The 17979-nt window shown below is 34.8% G+C and overlaps 1 protein-coding gene across 1 annotated transcript in view; it reads left to right on the top strand.

Moving 5' to 3' along the window:
- The window catches only part of LOC142336329 (uncharacterized), a 90186-nt gene extending 72418 nt beyond the window's left edge, over positions 1-17768 (top strand). Inside the window, exons 14-17 of the mRNA XM_075385082.1 lie at positions 5397-5479; positions 5914-6002; positions 6305-6460; positions 17471-17768. Of these exons, the coding sequence (XP_075241197.1) occupies positions 5397-5479; positions 5914-6002; positions 6305-6460; positions 17471-17524 (382 nt within the window). The 3' untranslated portion in view covers positions 17525-17768. The remainder of the gene's footprint in view (positions 1-5396; positions 5480-5913; positions 6003-6304; positions 6461-17470) is intronic.
- The last annotated feature ends 211 nt before the right edge of the window (positions 17769-17979 follow it).

Here is a 17979-nt window from a genome sequence, read left to right as displayed (position 1 = left end):
TAAACTATTTTTGCGAACAAAAAGATTACAATTTTTTTGGAAAATAAAAAAAAAGTTACGACCTGTTTTTACACCGCCAACTGGATGTCCATTAGTCACATAGGAGTGTTCATGAGTCTAACAGGACAAACAAACTGTTCTGCAATCTGAAAATTGTTGCTTACAATCCAAGCTGCTTATAATCGTTTTCTGCTCAGTTTTTAACTTGAACCCTTGTTTGTGTAAGGTTTCTTTTTCAACATGGTGGTACTTTAAATTTGAAATTTGAACTAGACTTACTGTTTTATGTAATATGCCACGAAAATGCAATTCACTTAGATTTTCTACTGTAATGTTAAAATTAATTAGTAATTTGTAAATATTTACGCTGCCGGACTAACATCTGTTCCATACTCGCTGACATGGTTCGGAATTCAGTGTTCTTTTTTAGTGTTATTGGAGAAGTGATTGTGGTCACTCCGAAACAGGAAGTGCAGCGAAAATGCAAGTGGTTCTGCGGCGTGAAATTTTTTTGCTCCAATTTTAAAATAGAGTGAGAAAATGGTGTTTAAGCAAACACTCGCCTTCTCGATACTGAGCTTTTCCTCACATGCGGCAGTTTGTCACTGATTTTTACTTCTATTTTTTTTTATAATTTGCGTTCCCAATTTTCTCATAGCTTGTTATAGATCTAGTTTTTTTGTTTAGTCAATAAAAATTATTTGAATTGTGTCAGGACTTTTCTTTCTATGTTTTTAATAGCCGCCTCAGCTTCTCAGCCGACTATTGTAGCGCTCCTAATTTTTTTATAGCTGCGAAGCTGTAAGCTTAGCGAAGCTATATTGCGGTGCTTTTGGTTTTTTTGTTTCGTCGTCTGACGCTGTTTCTCGATAGTGAGCTTTTCCGCTTATGCGGCAATTTGTCATTGATTTTTACTTTTTTCTATTTTTGGATCTAGTTTTTTTTGTTTAGTCAATGAAAATTCTATGAATTGTGTCAGGACTTTTCTTTGTATGTTTTAAATAGCCGCCTGAGCTTCTCAGCCGACTATTATAGCGCTCCTATATTTTTTTACTTTGTCGGATAAAAAATTTTCGCTTTACCTCATTTTGCCGCCTTTTCGATGTTTTGCTCGAAATCTTCTGTAAGCTAGTTTCACTCTTCTGTCATACTACTAAGTGTTTTTAGACAGCAGTTGCTCAGCAAAGCATTTCAAAATGAACAGAGTGAGTATCGATAATCAGAAATAGAAACGGGATAAACCCATAAAGCCCGATATTAAATGCCCGTTACTCGCACTTTGATCTTCGTTACCATCTCTAATGCTTATTGGTATTGATACTAGCCCCTGTGTGGTCTCATTACGAAACAGGAACATTTTCAGCTTCTAAATGACATCAAAATAGTTCGCACTTTAAAATTGTTTGTACAAAAATCATTTTTTTCACTAGTTTTTTCTTTTTCAATCCCAATCTTGCTTATGGGAATCAACGGCGGCTGTTTTCCGGCAATCTGCCGGGTATGTTTTATGTCGCCGAACAATAATTTTTTTTGCTTTAACTTAGTTCACAGCTTATTCAACTTTTTGCATGAAATCTTTGATTTTTGTTGTCTAGTTTCATTCTTCGTTAAAAGTGCTTTCTAATTCCGTTAAAAGTGCTTTAAACAGCAGTTGCTCAGCAAAGCAATCTAAAGTATACTGAATTAGTATCGAAAAAAGAAATCAAAATAGAAAAGGGATAAACCCATGATGCCCAGTTTTAGATGCCCGCCACTTAAGTGATAGTTTACTCTAATGCTTTATCTCTACTGCGTTTTGGCATTGATACGAGCCCGTATTCTCTCATTAAGAAACAGGAGTTTGTCTAACAAGAAAATAAAATCAAAATAGTTTGCACATTAAAATTGTTTTTGTGCAACAATCATCTATCATTTTTTTGTTCCTTTAATCACAATCGTTTTTCTGGAAATCAATGGGGGCTTTTTTCCGGCAATCTGCCGGGTACGTTTTTGCCAGATGTGTCCACACATTTTTTTGATGTATGTGATTTTGAAACGGGAGAAACTGATAAAGGGGCATTCATTTGATTTAATTGCAACTTTGAGCCATTTAAAGTCGTCTCATAAGGACTAAGTGTGCTCAATCATAGTTGAAAAGTTTTGCACAATAAAAACATAGAAAATTTTTGACGAATTTAATTGTTAAAGCCGACTTTACTACCACAATTGCACTGTTTTTTGCAATTTTGGTAGTAAATAGCCGCCTTGTCCTCGTTAATAGCCGCCTTCTTTTTCTCTGCCGAATATTATTTTGGGCCTAGTACAATTCAATTTTTGTTCACATATTTTCGTGATTTTTGCAGTCAAATTGAAGTGATGATTTTGGTAACGCCGAAACAGGATGCGGAGTGGAAAAGCGAGTAATTTTGGGGTGTGAAGTTTTTCACTCCATTGATGACCACGTGCGATAATTTGACTTCAATTTTCTATGTTTTTCCAATTTTTGATTGTATTTTTTAATGACCGCGTCAGCAATTCCAGGCGGCTATTATTGCGGTTCTACTTTTTTTTTACTTCGTCTAACAGGTTTTTGTTTTGTCTTACCCTGACTTCTTGGAATTGACTTTTTCAATGACTTACCTCACTCAAAAAATTGATCTCTTACTCACTTATGAAACTTTAAATTTTATGAACATTTACTAATTAAAGGTCAATAGTGTGCAACTAAGTAGTGCCAATCATTTATGCCCTAATTCTTGGTTATTAGAGTCTTGAAATTTTGAATTCGAATATTAATTTTGAAAAGCCCTTTCAGGGCTTTCTCCTTATAGAGCTTATGTGTCTCATAAAAATGACAGTCCGAAGCTAACCCCAAAGATTGTATTGGTCTATTAATGGGCTGGTGATCGATCTGTCTATTTTATTTCTTTAGTTGTTTTAATACATGTAATGCCACAGGCGTCTATCGCGACTATTTTCCGGCAATCTGCCGGCTATGTTAATAGTTTTTTCCAATTTATTTGTCCATTCTAGGTCTAGTTTTTGTTAAGTCAGTGAGAATTCCTTTGTAAGCCAGCAATCGTCAGGCTACGTTTTTTACTTCGTCAAAAATTGTGCTGCGCAACCTTTACCTTTTCACTACTTGTTGATTCTTAAACATGAAATCTTTTTGATTTTCTGTAGGCTAGTTTTACTTTTGTGCTTAAAATTTTCAACGTGTATATACGCATAAGTTGATACGCAAGGCAATCTACATTGAAGCGAGTCAATGTCGAAAAAGGAATGAAAAATAGAAATGGGATAAACCTATAAACCCCATTTTTGATGTCCTGTTTTGGACGTTCATCCGATTGGTCTTAGATACCACGTCTAATGCTTATTACTGAAATACTAATCCCTTTATCATCTCATTAAGAAGCAGTCATGTGCCTAATTACAAAATTCAATCGAAATATCATTGATTCTCGTCATTTTTTGTAATACAATCATTTTCTGTTTCTATCCCAATCGGTGTCATGGGAATCAATTGTGTCTAGTTTCCTGTAATCTGCCTGTTTTTTTAATTTTAACATTTTTGTGTTGCCTGAACTTAAAGGGATAGTTAATTTTCTCCTGAGATTGCAGGTGGGTTATTGGACTTAACGAAGCAGCACAATAATGGTTTAGAAAACCTTAGCACTGATAAATTTCTCCAGATTTTAATGATTTTCGGATTTTGTTTTTGGCCTTTTTTTACTTCTTTGTACCTTGAAACTCAAGCAAGGCTTGTGTTAGCTTGTAGTGGATTCATTTGTATTGTTTTGCTGGCAAACTTGGGTTTTGAAAACACGAATATAACACCCGAAGCAAAATATTGTTGAATTTTAAATGGTTTCGAAATTTTTTACACTGTATCGGCGAATCCATGAAATCGATTCTGTATCTGTTGCTATTTATCATCTACAGAGTTTAAGTTGTTTGATCGGGTTTTAAACTGCACTCCAACGAAGTTTGAAGCAATTATCAATATTCGCCGTCATCTCAAATCCTATTTAGGCGCTCTCCTTTTTCAAAAATTTTCAACTTTTCTTCGTTTTACTTTTTTAATGCTCTTGAACGAAGTTCATAGCAATTATTGTAAACGTGTCTTTTTTATGCAAAATTTTCGCTTGACAGTTTTGACCTTTCGAGTGATTTTTACGCCCTTGACTTTTGCGTTTCGCGTGATCTAAAATTTTTTCTCAATCACAATTTCAAGCAGCTGAACTCAATTGGCGGCAATCTAATACTAAAAGTCAAATGAAAAGTGCACCGAAACTGGTGCTAATTTTCACTTTAAATCTTAATAGTGGTATATGTTAACGTCTATTGTGGTTATTTGAAGTCCACTATTGAACTTCTTAGTCCCATTTAGGCTCCACCTCCCTCCCTCTACCCCTCCCCTCGACTGAAGCAGGCTGCAATTGATTAGAGCTCCCACTAGTCGTTGGAGAGCAATTCTTCCGACGTTTAGTTGGTTATGTTTTTATTTTTCTTAGGTCACTATCTTTACTTCTGCCTTACTGCACTGACTGTTTCAACTGAAAGAAATTTAGAGCTAGTTAAAGTATTATAGCATTAAGTTATCTTAGTTTCTCTGAGTATACTGCTAACTGGAATTAATTATCATTAAGTTTTGTTATCTTCCAATTTTGAGGCTAAATTCAGCATGAATGATCGAGTCTAATTAAACTGCGTACCAAATTAGAACACTTTTTGACAATGGAAAAAGTTATGCTGTAGTCAATTTCTCTTTGTTCTTCTCTCTTTCAATTCAAACGTCTCGGTCAGTGGGGTAAACGGCGGACGGCTCTTTTTTGGACATCTGCCAGCTGTGTTTGTAATCCCGTGACTTTTTCTGCGATATTTTTGCTTGACTGTGACTGTTTAGACTTTTCGAGTGATTTCTATAACGCTTAACTTCTTAGTTTTTGCGCGATCTAATTTTCTCTCGTGTTCACAATTGTAAGCAATTGAACTCAAGCAGCGACAGTTTACTTCCCAAAGTCATATAAAATATGCACAAAAATTGGTCCCATTTTCAAATTTCAATCTTAGGCCTTAAAAAGCACTAATAACATGATTTTTGCCCCCTTAGTAAACCTAATGCCCCGCATTTACCACAGGTGTAAGCAGGCTGCAATTTAATTGAGCGACCATCAATCACAGTCATTCGAGAGCATTCGTCCGACAGTAGGTGGTTCTGTTCTTCGGTTTGTGTAATTAAAAGAGCTGTGCTTTTAACTAGCTTTGATTCCAACATATCGTACAGCTTTGTAATCTCTCAACAAGGGAGTTACTAGGTTGCCAAAGAGCGGAATTACCCTGTTCACAGCTCTGGTTCGCTAATTAGCTCGGATTCTTTTTGAAAAACGATAATTTATGGCTAGATTGTTTAGTCTGTCGTCCGACGAGAGCATTCTGGGACCAAAGGAGCGAGAGAAGAGAGAGGAAGAGGAACGAAATAACGTCCTTGAGCAAGGTAATAACGAGACACCCTAACAATACTTTACTTATCATTTGTTTTGCAGAAATTAGGGAGCTTATCTATTTAAATACGACCGTCCCGTAAAGATTATTCAAATTATGATCATGTACGATGTATTCTCTAAGTACTGACTTCTAGTTTCTAATTATTTAGAACATTGCTCTCATTTTAACCGTTTCACACTGGTCAAGTAAATGTTGTAGTTACATTTATATCCGATGAATACGATATCTAACGCTCAGTTCTGGCTATTTCAAAGGTTCATCTGTAAATATGCAAACGAAAAAATGGAAACTATTGTTGCTGCTACTGAACGCAATTGAGTGCCAAAAGCTGCAGCTCTTTTTTTACAAGTAAAATATAGCTAAGATATAAAATCTAAAGATCTATGTATGCATGTAGCGGTGAATGGAAGTTGTACGTTTCAGCTCTGTGCGCAGCCGGTAGACACATGGAAAGCTGTTTAATTGCCGCTTACACAGCTCTCTTAATTGCTTGCATTCTTCAGGGCAACATGGTACGTTTTGCTTTCATTTCAATTTGATGTAGCCCTGTATGTCAGTCACATCTGTGCTGCCCTAACTAAACACCGAGTTCAATTTGCTGGAATGTTTCGTCCCCGTCAGCACAATCCAAATTTTGTTTTCAGTTCTTGATCTGAATTTTTTTTTTGTTAGACTGTGATGACATCAATGTTTTTGCTGTGCTTTGTTAAGTGGCTATGCTAGTACGCTTAACGGTTCGTGTCTTCACGATTGAACGTGATTTTTAAAAAAAATTAGAGAGAGGTAAGGTAGGAAGAAATACTCTGTTCTTTAGAAAACCATGCGAACAGTACTGCAATTTGTTCCGAGTGGGAATTTCGCAAGTATGATTGGACAGTTAGAAAGGATCCACAAGTTCATGGGACTGACTACAGCTGCCAATGGGAAGCTACTTGAATCAATATCAACGCACATCACACTCCTCAAAGAGGTAATTGTTCCACAGTTGAACGAAACATTGCCAATGCATGCAACATCCTTATTTTCGGGGCAAAACAGCAATCCCTCCAGAAGATCCCTGATAAGCTAATTTATTATAGCTGCGAAGCTGAAAGCTGAGCGTAGCTATATTGTGGTGGTTAATAACCGCCCTCATCTTCTCAGCCGGCTATTATTGCGCTCGTATTTTTTACAATTCAAAGAATTTGAATTGTATTGGGGCGCTGTCTTTTTTTTAAGATCTGTTCACACATTTTCATGATTTTTGAAGTCAAATTGGAGTAGTGATTTTGGTCACGCCGAAACAGGAAGTGGAGCGAAAAAGCGAGTGGTTTTGCGGCGTGAAATTTTTTTGCTCTAAATTTAAAGTAGAGCGAGAAAACGGTGTTTGAACAAAAATTCGCTTTCTCGCTAGTGGTTTTTTGTTCACATGCGGCAATTTCACTTTAATTTTTACTGTTTTTTTCGATTTTTTGGATCGGATTTTTTTCTAAATGGTTTTCCCAATCCATTCATAGTCCGTTCAAGGTCTAGTTTTCCGTTTAGTCAATGAAAATTCTTTGAATTGTACGTCAGGACTTGTCCTGCTATGTTTTTTTTAAGATCTGTTCACACATTTTCATGATTTTTGAAGTCAAATTGGAGTAGTGATTTTGGTCACGCCGAAACAGGAAATGGAGCGAAAAAGCGAGTGGTTTTGCGGCGTGAAATTTTTTAACTCTTATTTTGAAGTAGAGTGAGAAAACGGTGTTTGAACAAAAATTCGATTTCTCGTTGGTGGTTTTTTGTTTACATGCGGCAATTTCACTCTGATTTTTACTGTTTTTTCGATTTTTTGGATCGGATTTTTGTCTAAATGGCTTTGCCAATCCATTCACAGCTCATTCTAGGCCTAGCTTTTTGTATGAATTAATTTTTCATTTCTCGCTAGTGGTTTTTTTGTTCACATGCGGCATTTTGACTTTGATTTTCTGTTTATTTCTTATTTTTTTGTTCTGATTTTTTTTAAAATGGTTTTCTCAATAAACTCATAGTCCATTTTAGGTCTAGTTTTTCTGTTCATTCAATGAAAATTCTTTGAATTGTACGTCAGGACTTGTCCTGCTATGTTTTTTTACTTCGTCAAACTTTTTTTCGCTTTACCATTTTGCCGCTTTTTCGACATTTTGCGTGAAATCTTTTTGACTTCTCTAGAATAGTTTCTCTTCTCTCATTCTGCTAAAAGTGAATTTAAACATCAGTTGCTCAGCAAAGCAATTCAAAATGAACAGTGTCCGTATAAAAAATTGAAGTCAGAAATAGCAACGGGATAAACCCATAAAGCCCAATTTTAGATACCCGCTATTTGAACGTCGTTCCTATAAGTCTTAGTTACCACCTCTAATGGTTATTGGTGTTGATAGTAGCCCCTGTAGCCTCTCTCTAAGAAACAGAAGTATGTTCAACTACGAAATGCCATCAAAATAAATGAGACTTAAAAAGTATTTTTGTACAAAAATCTTTTTTCAATATATTCTATTCGTTCAATCCCAATCATGCTTATTGGAATCAACGGCGGCTATTTTCCGGCAATCTGCCGGGTATGTTTTTGGTTTTTAATAGTCGCCGTCAGCTCCTCTATGGCTATTATTTAGGAGCCTTGCTTTTTACAATTCAAAGAATCTGAATTGTATTGTGATTAATAGCCGCCCTCATCTTCTCAGCTGGCTATTATAGCGCTCCTAATTTTTTTTTACAATTCAAAGAGTATGAATTGTATTGGTGCGCTTTTTTTTAAGATGTGTTCACACATTTTTCAATGACTTTGATCATTCAAAACGGGATAAATATGTAAAGCCCAGCGGGCATTAAGTTTCATTAGAGGCCCAAAGTGGGCTTTAGTGGTCCTTCAAGTGCGTATAGAGGTGCAGCTGCTGGGATGGCCTTAATTTAAGGTTGAAAGGTCATTTTTAGGAGTTTTTCGGCTCAAAATGGTGCAATTTTTCATGTTTTTTTGTGATTTTTTGAGATTTTTGTTTGATTAGTCTTAGATTGAAGTTTTTAAAAGTTGATGAAGGCTTTTTGCGCGACAAAATTGCTGGTTATGACCATTTTATGAGCTATATGTCGTGGTACTACAAACACAAACACACTAATTTTTGATACTAATTTTTGCAATTTTTTTCAGGTTTTTTGAAAATTTTTGTCATTTTTGAGATTTTTTGGGCCTTAGGTGTCATGAAACCTCCTCTAGGGTTTGTTAATGGTTTTGATGATAGATTAATGAAAAGTTTCTAGTAGTAATGGAACGGTTTTCAACTTTTTGACATCATGAATTTTTGCATTTTTTGACAAAAGTTGCAAATTTTTCATGTTTTTTGACATATTTATTGTCATCATTCAAGTTATTTGAGTCCCAGGGGTTGGATAATAGGTTACTAAAAATTTTTAGTTGCCATGGAATAGGTTTCAACTTTTGAATATCACAATTTTTAGCAATTTTTTTGAACAAATTTGCATTTTTGTCAGGTTTTTGAAAATTTTCATTTCAGTTTCTCCAGTTTCAGGGACCAGGCAATCACCTTTGAGGTTTTTTTAATAGTGCACCGCAATGTTTCTAGTAACAATGCAATGCTTTTTAACTTTTTAATGTCTCGAATTTTGCATTTTTTTAATAAGATCTGCAATTTTAAAGTTTCCTGAAGTTCGTTTTTCATCTTTTGATATTTGTCCATTCTCAAGTGCAAGAAAACCTATTCCACGTTCTGAAAAAAAAAGTTACTGCATGGTTTTTAGTTTCAATGGATTTCAACATTTTAACTTTTCGAATTTTAGAAATTTTTTGATAGAATTTGCAATTTTTTTAAAACATTTGTTTTTTGTTTTTTTTTCTTGCCTCAGTAGCCAGGTAACTGCATCCAGGGTTTAACAGTATGTTGTTAAATAGTTGCTAGGGAGCAATTGAAAGGATTTCAACATTTTAATAGAACGAATTTCTATTTTTTGAAATTTGAAATTTTTTCGAAAAGTTATTGCCTATCGATCTATGAGCCAATGAGTTTTTTAAAGCTTGCAATTGGGGTTACTGGATAGGCTCTTGAGACACAGAAAAGATCCTGAAGATATTTATATCACGATTTTCAGCAACATTTCCTTATAATTTGCAATTAATTTCTTTTTTTAAATTTTTTGGTCATTTCCGAGTTAATCGATCTTCAAGGGCCATTGAATATTTTTCAGGTCTTGCAGATATAATACTGGACCGATTTCAAAAACAAAAATTGTTTTCGACCATATTTTTGTAATAGGTGTTTTTAAAGGGAAAAATTTGGCCTTAGGTTTAAAAGCTTCGAGAGTTTTAGCAATGAGTTTGTTTTTGTTTAGTTTTGATTCTTTTAGTTTCTCAATTCTTCGATGAATTTTGTGTTCTGGCTGGCATTGTTCAATTGAGCTGCTCGTCAGATAGAATACGTCTGAGTTTTTCATTCATTTCTTTGAATTGTATTTCGGGACCTGTCCTGCTATGTTTTTTTATTTCGTCGAACTTTTTTTCGCTTTACCATTTTGCCGCTTTTTCGACATTTTGCGTGAAATCTTTTTGACTTCTCTAGGCTAGTTTCTCTCTTCTCTCATTCTGCTAAAAATGAATATGAACATCAGTTGCTCAGCAAAGCAATTCAATATGAACAGAGTCAGTATAAATAATTGAAGTCAGGAATAGAAACGGGATAAACCCATAAAGCCCAATTTTAGATGCCCGCTATTTGAACGTCGTTCCTATGAGTCTTAGTTACCCTCTCTTATGCTTATTGGTATTGATAGTAGCCCCATGTAACCTCTCTCTAAAAAACAGAAGTACGTTATGTTCAACTACCAAATGCCATCAAAATAAATCGGACTTAAAAAATATTTTTGTACAAAAATCTTTTTTTTTCATAATCTATTCTTTCAATCCCAATCATGCTTATTGGAATCAACGGCGGCTATTTTCCGGCAATCTGCCGGGTATGTTTTGTATTGTGATTTTTGAAGCCGAGTGAAAAAACTGTGCATGAACAAAAATTGGCTTTCTCGATTGTGATTTTCGTTTTCATGTGGCAATTTGACTTTGATTCGTACTGTTTAATAGCCGCGTCAGCAATTCCCGGCGGCTATTATTGCGGTCCTATTTTTTTTTAAATTCAAAGAATTTGAATTGTATTGGCGCGCTGTCTTTTTCTACGACCTGAAGTGGAGTTTTGGAGAAGTCCTTTTTTTAATCAATTTTATTGGAGTGATTTTTGAAGCGGGAAATTAAACGTTTGAAAAAATTTGGAGTGATTTTGGTACTGAACAAAAGTGAAGAGTGGAGCGAAAAGAGAGTGGTTTTTGTTCATACCGCTGTTTTTGAGAGAGCGAGAAATTGATGTGTGAAAAAATTTTCTCTGAGCGAGCGAAATTTTTTTGTTCACGTGCGGCTTTTAAAAGCAGTTTTCTTGCAACTTTTGATGGTTGTGAGGTTTGATTGTGATATTGTAATAGTTTTAGGCTTGTTTTGTTAAGATATAAAGGTTTCAAGTAGTTAATATGCGTTTAATGCTAATTTGGAGGTTTTAGATCAGTTTTGCTGATTTTTAGACGAAATTTAATGATTTTTGCTTGTTTTTTGTTTCAATGCTTTAAGTGGGATTCGAATAGAAGTTTGTTACTTAAGGAATATTCAGATACCAATTGATTTAAGTTTCTTTGGTATAAATCATTTTTTTCTTAGGAAAGTTGACAGAAAAATTGAGAAATATTATACCATTTTTCTTATTTTTTTTGCAGTTTGTTTTTAATCTTACACAAGTCTCTTAGTCTAGTACGACTTGCCCGTTGTTTTTGCGGTCTTTTGATTGCTCTAATTGCAAAGGAACTTCACTCGGCTTTATGTTTCCTTTTACTGTTGAAAAAACTCATTAACTTTTTCTGGTTTTTTTATCAATTTGTTTTTGAATGCCGTTTCTATTCTTCCTTAAATTTTTTATGGCATTTGTGGAAATTCAGGGTTGACAATAGTTCTCCTAGTTGTTTTGTCGTAAGTATGGGCAATTTTCTTCTTCGAGTAGTTTTCGGAATTCCTCCGGCTATGTTTTTTTTAAGATCTGTTCACACATTTTCATGATTTTTGAAGTCAAATTGGAGTAGTGATTTTGGTCACGCCGAAACAGGAAGTGGAGCGAAAATGCGAGCAGTTTTGCGGTGTGAGTTTTTTATCTCTTATTTTGAAGTAGAGTGAGGAAACGGTGTTTCAACAAAAATTCGATTTCTCGGTAGTGGTTTTTTTTGTTCACATGCGGCGATTTCACTCTGATTTTAAATGTTTTTTTTTTCGATTTTTTGGGATGGATTTTTTTCTAAATGGTTTTTCTAATGCATTCACAGCTCATTCTAGCCCTAGCTTTTTGTTTGAATTAATTTTTCTTTTCTCGCAAAAGGTTTTTTTTGTTCACATGCGGAATTTTGACATTGTTTTTCTGTTTTTTTCCTATTTTTTATATGATTTTTAAAAAAAATTGTCTTCGCAACTCACTCATAGTCCATTCTAGGTCTAGTTTTTCTGTTTATTCAGTAAAAATTCTTTAAATTATACGTCAGGACTTGTCTTCCTATGTTTTTTACTTCGTCTAACAGATTTTTGTTTCGTCTTACCAGGACTTCTTGGAATTGACTTGTTCAATGTCGTCATTGACTTCTACTGCTTTGTAGTTAAAATCTGTGTTCATGACGCCATTTCTGCTTTTAGGTCAATTGCGTGACTTACCTCACTCAAAAAATGACTTCTGAACTCACTTAATGAACTTCATTTTTTATGAGCATTTACTAATTAAAGATTGAAAGTGTGCATCCAAGTGGTGCCAAGCGTATATGCCCTAATTCTTGGGTATTAAAGTCTGGTCAATCTGTTTATCTTATGTGTTTAGTTGTTTCAACTCATGGAAGGCCACAAGCGTCTATCGCGGCTATTTTCCAGCAATCTGGCGGCTATGTTTTTAATTGCTCTCAAACGAAGTTGACCGATTTTTCGTCCGACGCTTTTGACTTTTCGTCCTCAAAAACGGGATAAACAGGTAGCGCCCAGCGGGCATCAAGTGCTCTTAAAGCCTTTCAGCTCAAACTATTTTGGAGACTTATACTTATGGTTTATAGGGTGGTTCTTAGATGTTGAAGACCCCTCCAATTTTGATCCCTCACTATTGCCCCTCACCCGATTCTAGCTACTGACGAACAACGGTCGCTAAAAGCACCCAAATTTATACTTTTTTTGACAATTTTTGATTTTTATCAGCCCTAGGTGTAAAGGAACTTCCTCTAGGTTTTAATAGGTTACTGCATAGTTTCCAGTCGTAATGGAATGATTTCAACATTGTAACATCATGAATTTTAGAGCATTTTTTTTTGACAAAACATTCAATTTTTATCAACTGACATTTTTCCTGATGCAGGTCTTTCTAGACCAGGGGCCAAAAAATCTCCTAAGGGGTTGGATTATAAGTTACTTAAAAAATTTTATTGGCCATGGAATAGTTTTTCAACTTTTTAATGTCATAAGTTTTGTGTTTTGATAAAACTTGCGTTTTTTAGTTTTTTCAATTTTTTTTTGTAATTTAGGGTCTTTTAGCCTCAAGAGCCAAGGAACCTCCTCTAGGGTTTGAAAATAGGCTATTGTATAATTTCTAGATTTAATGAAATGTCTTGGAAGATTTTAACATCACGAATTTTAGCATTTTTTTTGAAAATTTTTGCCATTTTTTTTTTCAATTTTTTGACATTTATAGTCATTTTTCCGGATTTTTGAGCCTCCCTTAGAAAAAAACTTCTTTTAGGGTTTGAGAATAAGTTTTTGGAAAAATTTTCTTGGTCTTGGATTAATTTTCAACTTTTTAACATCACAAAATTTAGCAATTTTTTTTAAAACTTGCAAGTTTTGAAATTTTTTTGTCATTTTTTAGGTTTTTCTGGCCTCAAGGGCCACGGAGCTTCCTCTAGGGTTTGGTAAAATGTTACTGCATAGTTTATATATGATTATTTTGGAATGTTTTTCAAGATTTTAGTATCACGAAGTTATTAAATTAATTGCAATTTTTTCATGTTTTTTGAATTTTTTCCGGCAATCAGGGGCCCTGGTACCTCCTCCAATGTTTGAAAATAAGCTGCTGCATAGTTTCGAGAGTTAATGTAATGGTGATCAATATTTTTTTGACTCCAGTTTTAGTAATTTTTGGATAGAATTTAAGTTTTTTCCCCATTTTCGGGAAATTCTTATCATGTTCAAGTGTATGGATCTTTATGAGCCAATGAAACTCTTCAGGCTTGAAACATGGATACTGGATAGTCTCATAAGACAATGTAATGGTTAATGAATTTGAGGATATTAATTTCTTGATTTTTATCAAGATATTGTCAAAATTTGCTATGTTTCCAAAATTTTCAATCTGTCCTTTTCTGAGTTTAACTACCATTGCTGGCCAACGAAAGTTTTAGGTCCTCGAGATGTGTTACTTGACAGAACCTTTGAGACAGAACATGGTTTTGAAATTCCTTACCGCCCAGTTGAAAATTTTTGTTTTTAATTTTGCTTTTTTAAGTTTTTTCCTATGATTTATTTACTACTAAGGCTAGAAAACTAGAAGTTGCAGCGGCGAATTCCTTCATGGAAAATATTGCTATCTTTTTCTCTCTCTGTCCGTTAGGGTTTCTTTTCCTTTTCGTTCACGTTTAATCTTTTCTATCTCTCTCTTTCTCTCTCTTCGTTGATGCCGCACTTCAGCTGCTCTTATGTTGCTTAATGGCATCATCTCTGATCCTCATTAACAACGAGTTATAGTAGAAATATTTTTGTCATAAATGACTTAATAGCCATTTTTTGGCAATTCATTATTAATTGCTCTCAAAAGCAATTTGTAGCAAATATATTAATCCTGTGTCTCTTTTATGCAATTTTTCGCTTGGCCGATTTTTCGTCTGACCCATTTGACTTTCATCTTCAGAAACGGAATAAAGAGCGCCCAGATTGCATGAAGTTCTCTTAGAGCCGTTCAGCCCACTAGTCTTCAAGTATGCGATTAACAGAAACCGTCTTGGAGATTTATTCTTATGGTGTGACGGGTGGTTCATAGAAATTGATCCAACACCCCCACCCACCCAACGCCCCCACATCAGTCCCCCCAATCCACTTTTGCGTTCCCGCTGCGGTGCACCCCCGCTGCGCTCACCTTACGCTTCTGCCAATAATCTAAAACTAGTCTCACTAAGCCGTGACTAGCTACTGACAAAGCCAACCGCTCGCCGTTCGTTTGAGAGCAATTCGGCCGACGTTAGTCGGTTATGTTTTCATTTTTTTCATAGGATTTTTTCTGACTAGTTTTCTCGACCCATTCATTGTCCATTCTAGGTCTCGTTTTTTGTTATGAAAAACAATTTGGCTGGCTTTGTTCTATTGATTTGCTAATCAGGTACAATAGTACAATAGCTACATTTTAAAATTTAATTCATAAAATTGTCTTTCAGGACTTTTCTTGCTATGTTTTTTTTTTAAATTCGCTTTACCTTTTGATCGCGTTTTGCATTTTACAAAAATCACGATTTTCACATTTTACTAGTGACATACCTCACTCACTGTTTTAACTGATTTTAAATCCTTTTAGTCTTTGAATGAGGCAATGTAGTAACTACGATTAATGGCAAAAGAACAAAATCAAATTAAACTGGATAAACCGAAAAAGCCCAGTCATTAGGTCATAGTGAATTGGTTATCATAGCCGTTGGAGCGACTGCTAGCTGACATATGTTTTAAGTTTAAAGGCTTTCACTTTGTAAGCTGAATTTTGTATAGTTTTAGAATATAAGAGACTGCACACCGAATTAGAAGACTTTTTGAAACATAGGAGAAAAGTTTGGTCTTTTTCTCTCTGCCTTTGTCTTTTTCAGTGTCGAGCGCGTCAACGTCAGCTATTTTTGGCACATTGTAAGCTATGTTTTCAGTTGCGAATTTGTAAGCTGAGCGTAGCTGTTGCGGTGTTCTTGGTTTTTTACAATTCAAACAGGTTGAATTGTATTGTACCGCTGTCTCTTTTAATGAGCTGTCTTCACACATTTGCGTGATTTTTGAAGTCAAAGTGATGATTTTAATCACTCCAAAAAAGGTGAAGAAAAAGCGAGTGGGTTTCTGGTGTGATTTTTTTCGCCAATTTAGAAGCAGAGTGAGAAAACGGTGCTGGAACAAAAATTCGCTTTCTCGATTGTGATTTTTTGTTCACATGCGGCAATTTGACTTTCGTTCTTTTTTCAATTATTTTTTCCAATCCATGTATTGTCCTTTCTGAAAATAGTTGTTTATTTAGTCAATGGAAATTCTTTTAATTGTGTCAGGACTTGTCCTGCTATGAGAAACGAAAATTTGTTTTGCTTTACCTCATTTTGTTTTGCTTTTATATATTTTTGACTCCCCTTGGCCAGTTTCTTTCTTCGCTCCTTCTCAGTGCGAAAACGGTGTTTGAACAAAAACTGCTTTCTAGCTAATGATTTTTGTTCGTGCGGCAATTTGACATTGATTTTCTCGGTTTTTTATCACATTTTTTTTCTAAATTGTTTTTCCAATCCATTCATTATTTCTCGATTCCTTAAGTTCAATTTAAATTAAACTAAGGTCAAAGAAACTCATATGTGTGATAAGTGTACCTAATAAAAAGGGTTCTGAGAAAAAATATTCTACAAGCTCTCAATTTATCGGTAAATGTTTCTTACATAGTTTTTTGAGCGGCGTCGATAACCTTATCATTTTATATCTGTATCTATTTCTATCTCTATTATATGGCACGCAAGTATATTTTGCAGTTAGTTCGCCAATATGCGATGAGTTTTAAGCTGAACTGTGTGACAAGTTTTTTAAATCATAACTGACTTACCTCACTCTCTAAATGACTTTAACTTAATTAAGGTAACTTGAGATTACTGTAACCCCTTTAAAGGTCAATATATGACTCCTATATAAGGATCAATGTCAATAATGAAGCATGATGATCAAAAGGAAATAACAAATCTGAATTTTTCTGAACCGAACTTTTTAGTACGAAAACGTGTTAGTCTTTAAAAAGGTTGGCGCCAGCATCAACTTAATTCTGTGTTTGTTGCTACCTATATTCTGCATCACGAGAGTTTATTTCGCAGATAGTTCAGCACTCTGCCAGCTATGTCCGTTATAAAGCTTGGCATGTCTTTATGGTTTTTAATAGCCGCCCTCATCTTCTCAGCCGGTTATTATTGCTCTCGTATTTTTTTTTACTTCGTCAAACTTTTTTTCGCTTTACCATTTTGCCGCTTTTTCGACTTTTTGCGTGAAATCTTTTTGACTTCTCTAGGCTAGTTTCTCTCTTCTCTCATTCTGCTAAAAGTGAATTTGAACATCAGTTGCTAAGCAAAGCAATTCAAAATGAACAGAGTCGGTATAAAAAATTGAAGTCAGAAATAGAAACGGGATAAACCCATAAAGCCCAATTTTAGATGCCCGCTATTTGAACGTCGTTCCTATAAGTCTTAGTTACCATCTCTAATGCTTATTGGTATTGATAGTAGCCCCTGTAGCTTCTCTCTAAGAAACAGAAGTACGTTATGTTCAACTACGAAATGCCATCAAAATAAATCGGACTTAAAAAATGTTTTTGTACAAAAATCGTTTTTTTTTTCAATATCTTCTATTCTTTCAATCCCAATCATGCTTATTGGAATCAACGGCGGCTATTTTCCGACAATCTGCCGGGTATGTTCATAAAATACCAAACTTGCAAAGATCTGGCAACTTTTTTTTATTTCTCTAAAGGCGCAAACTTCCGTTCTATTTTTCGGTGCCACCAACCTAAATATAATGCACTAATGCAATCCATTTTTTTCACACATTTGAAGTCACCGATATAATTGATTTAGGGTCTCGTGTTGTTGTCGATTTTGATACATATCGCGTCTCAATCAGAATGGATATTAAGAAACAGATTTCGTTTGTTTTCAGGCTGACCAAAAAATCAAAACCAATGACCTTCTTGAAGTGGATGACCTCAAATGACATTGAACACGACAGACATATTTGTAATCACACGCGGCTAATCACTTCTTGTGTACAGAATTTCATCTCGAATAGAAATGTGGAGGTAATTGAGGAAGATGATATTCGAATTTTGTTCGGTCTTTGAATTAGCCTGTCTAGTTATGAATTGTGTAAACTCTATTCTAATTCTAGTTGGATCTGTCTTTCTTTCAATCTGTACCTTTTCATCTACACGCAAAGAGGCCACCACTGACCATTTGATTTTGCAGTTAAATCTATGCTACGTCTGAATTTTGATACTGATTGAGTTTTAGTTTTGAAACCGTGGTTGCCTCTTTGGTCAATGTTAATTGTGGATGTTTAACATTTTACGCTAGATGAGTTAGTTTTCTATTTGATATTTTAATCCAAATTTAGCTTTCTTCGTGTGAGTGTTTTTATCCATCTATGCCAGAATAATTATTAAGAAAAAA

The sequence above is a fragment of the Convolutriloba macropyga genome, chromosome 3 (genome assembly GCF_964194025.1).
Source record: "Convolutriloba macropyga chromosome 3, txConMacr16.3, whole genome shotgun sequence".
Taxonomy (NCBI): Eukaryota; Metazoa; Xenacoelomorpha; order Acoela; family Convolutidae; genus Convolutriloba; species Convolutriloba macropyga.
This window is presented reverse-complemented; position numbering and strand designations above follow the sequence as displayed.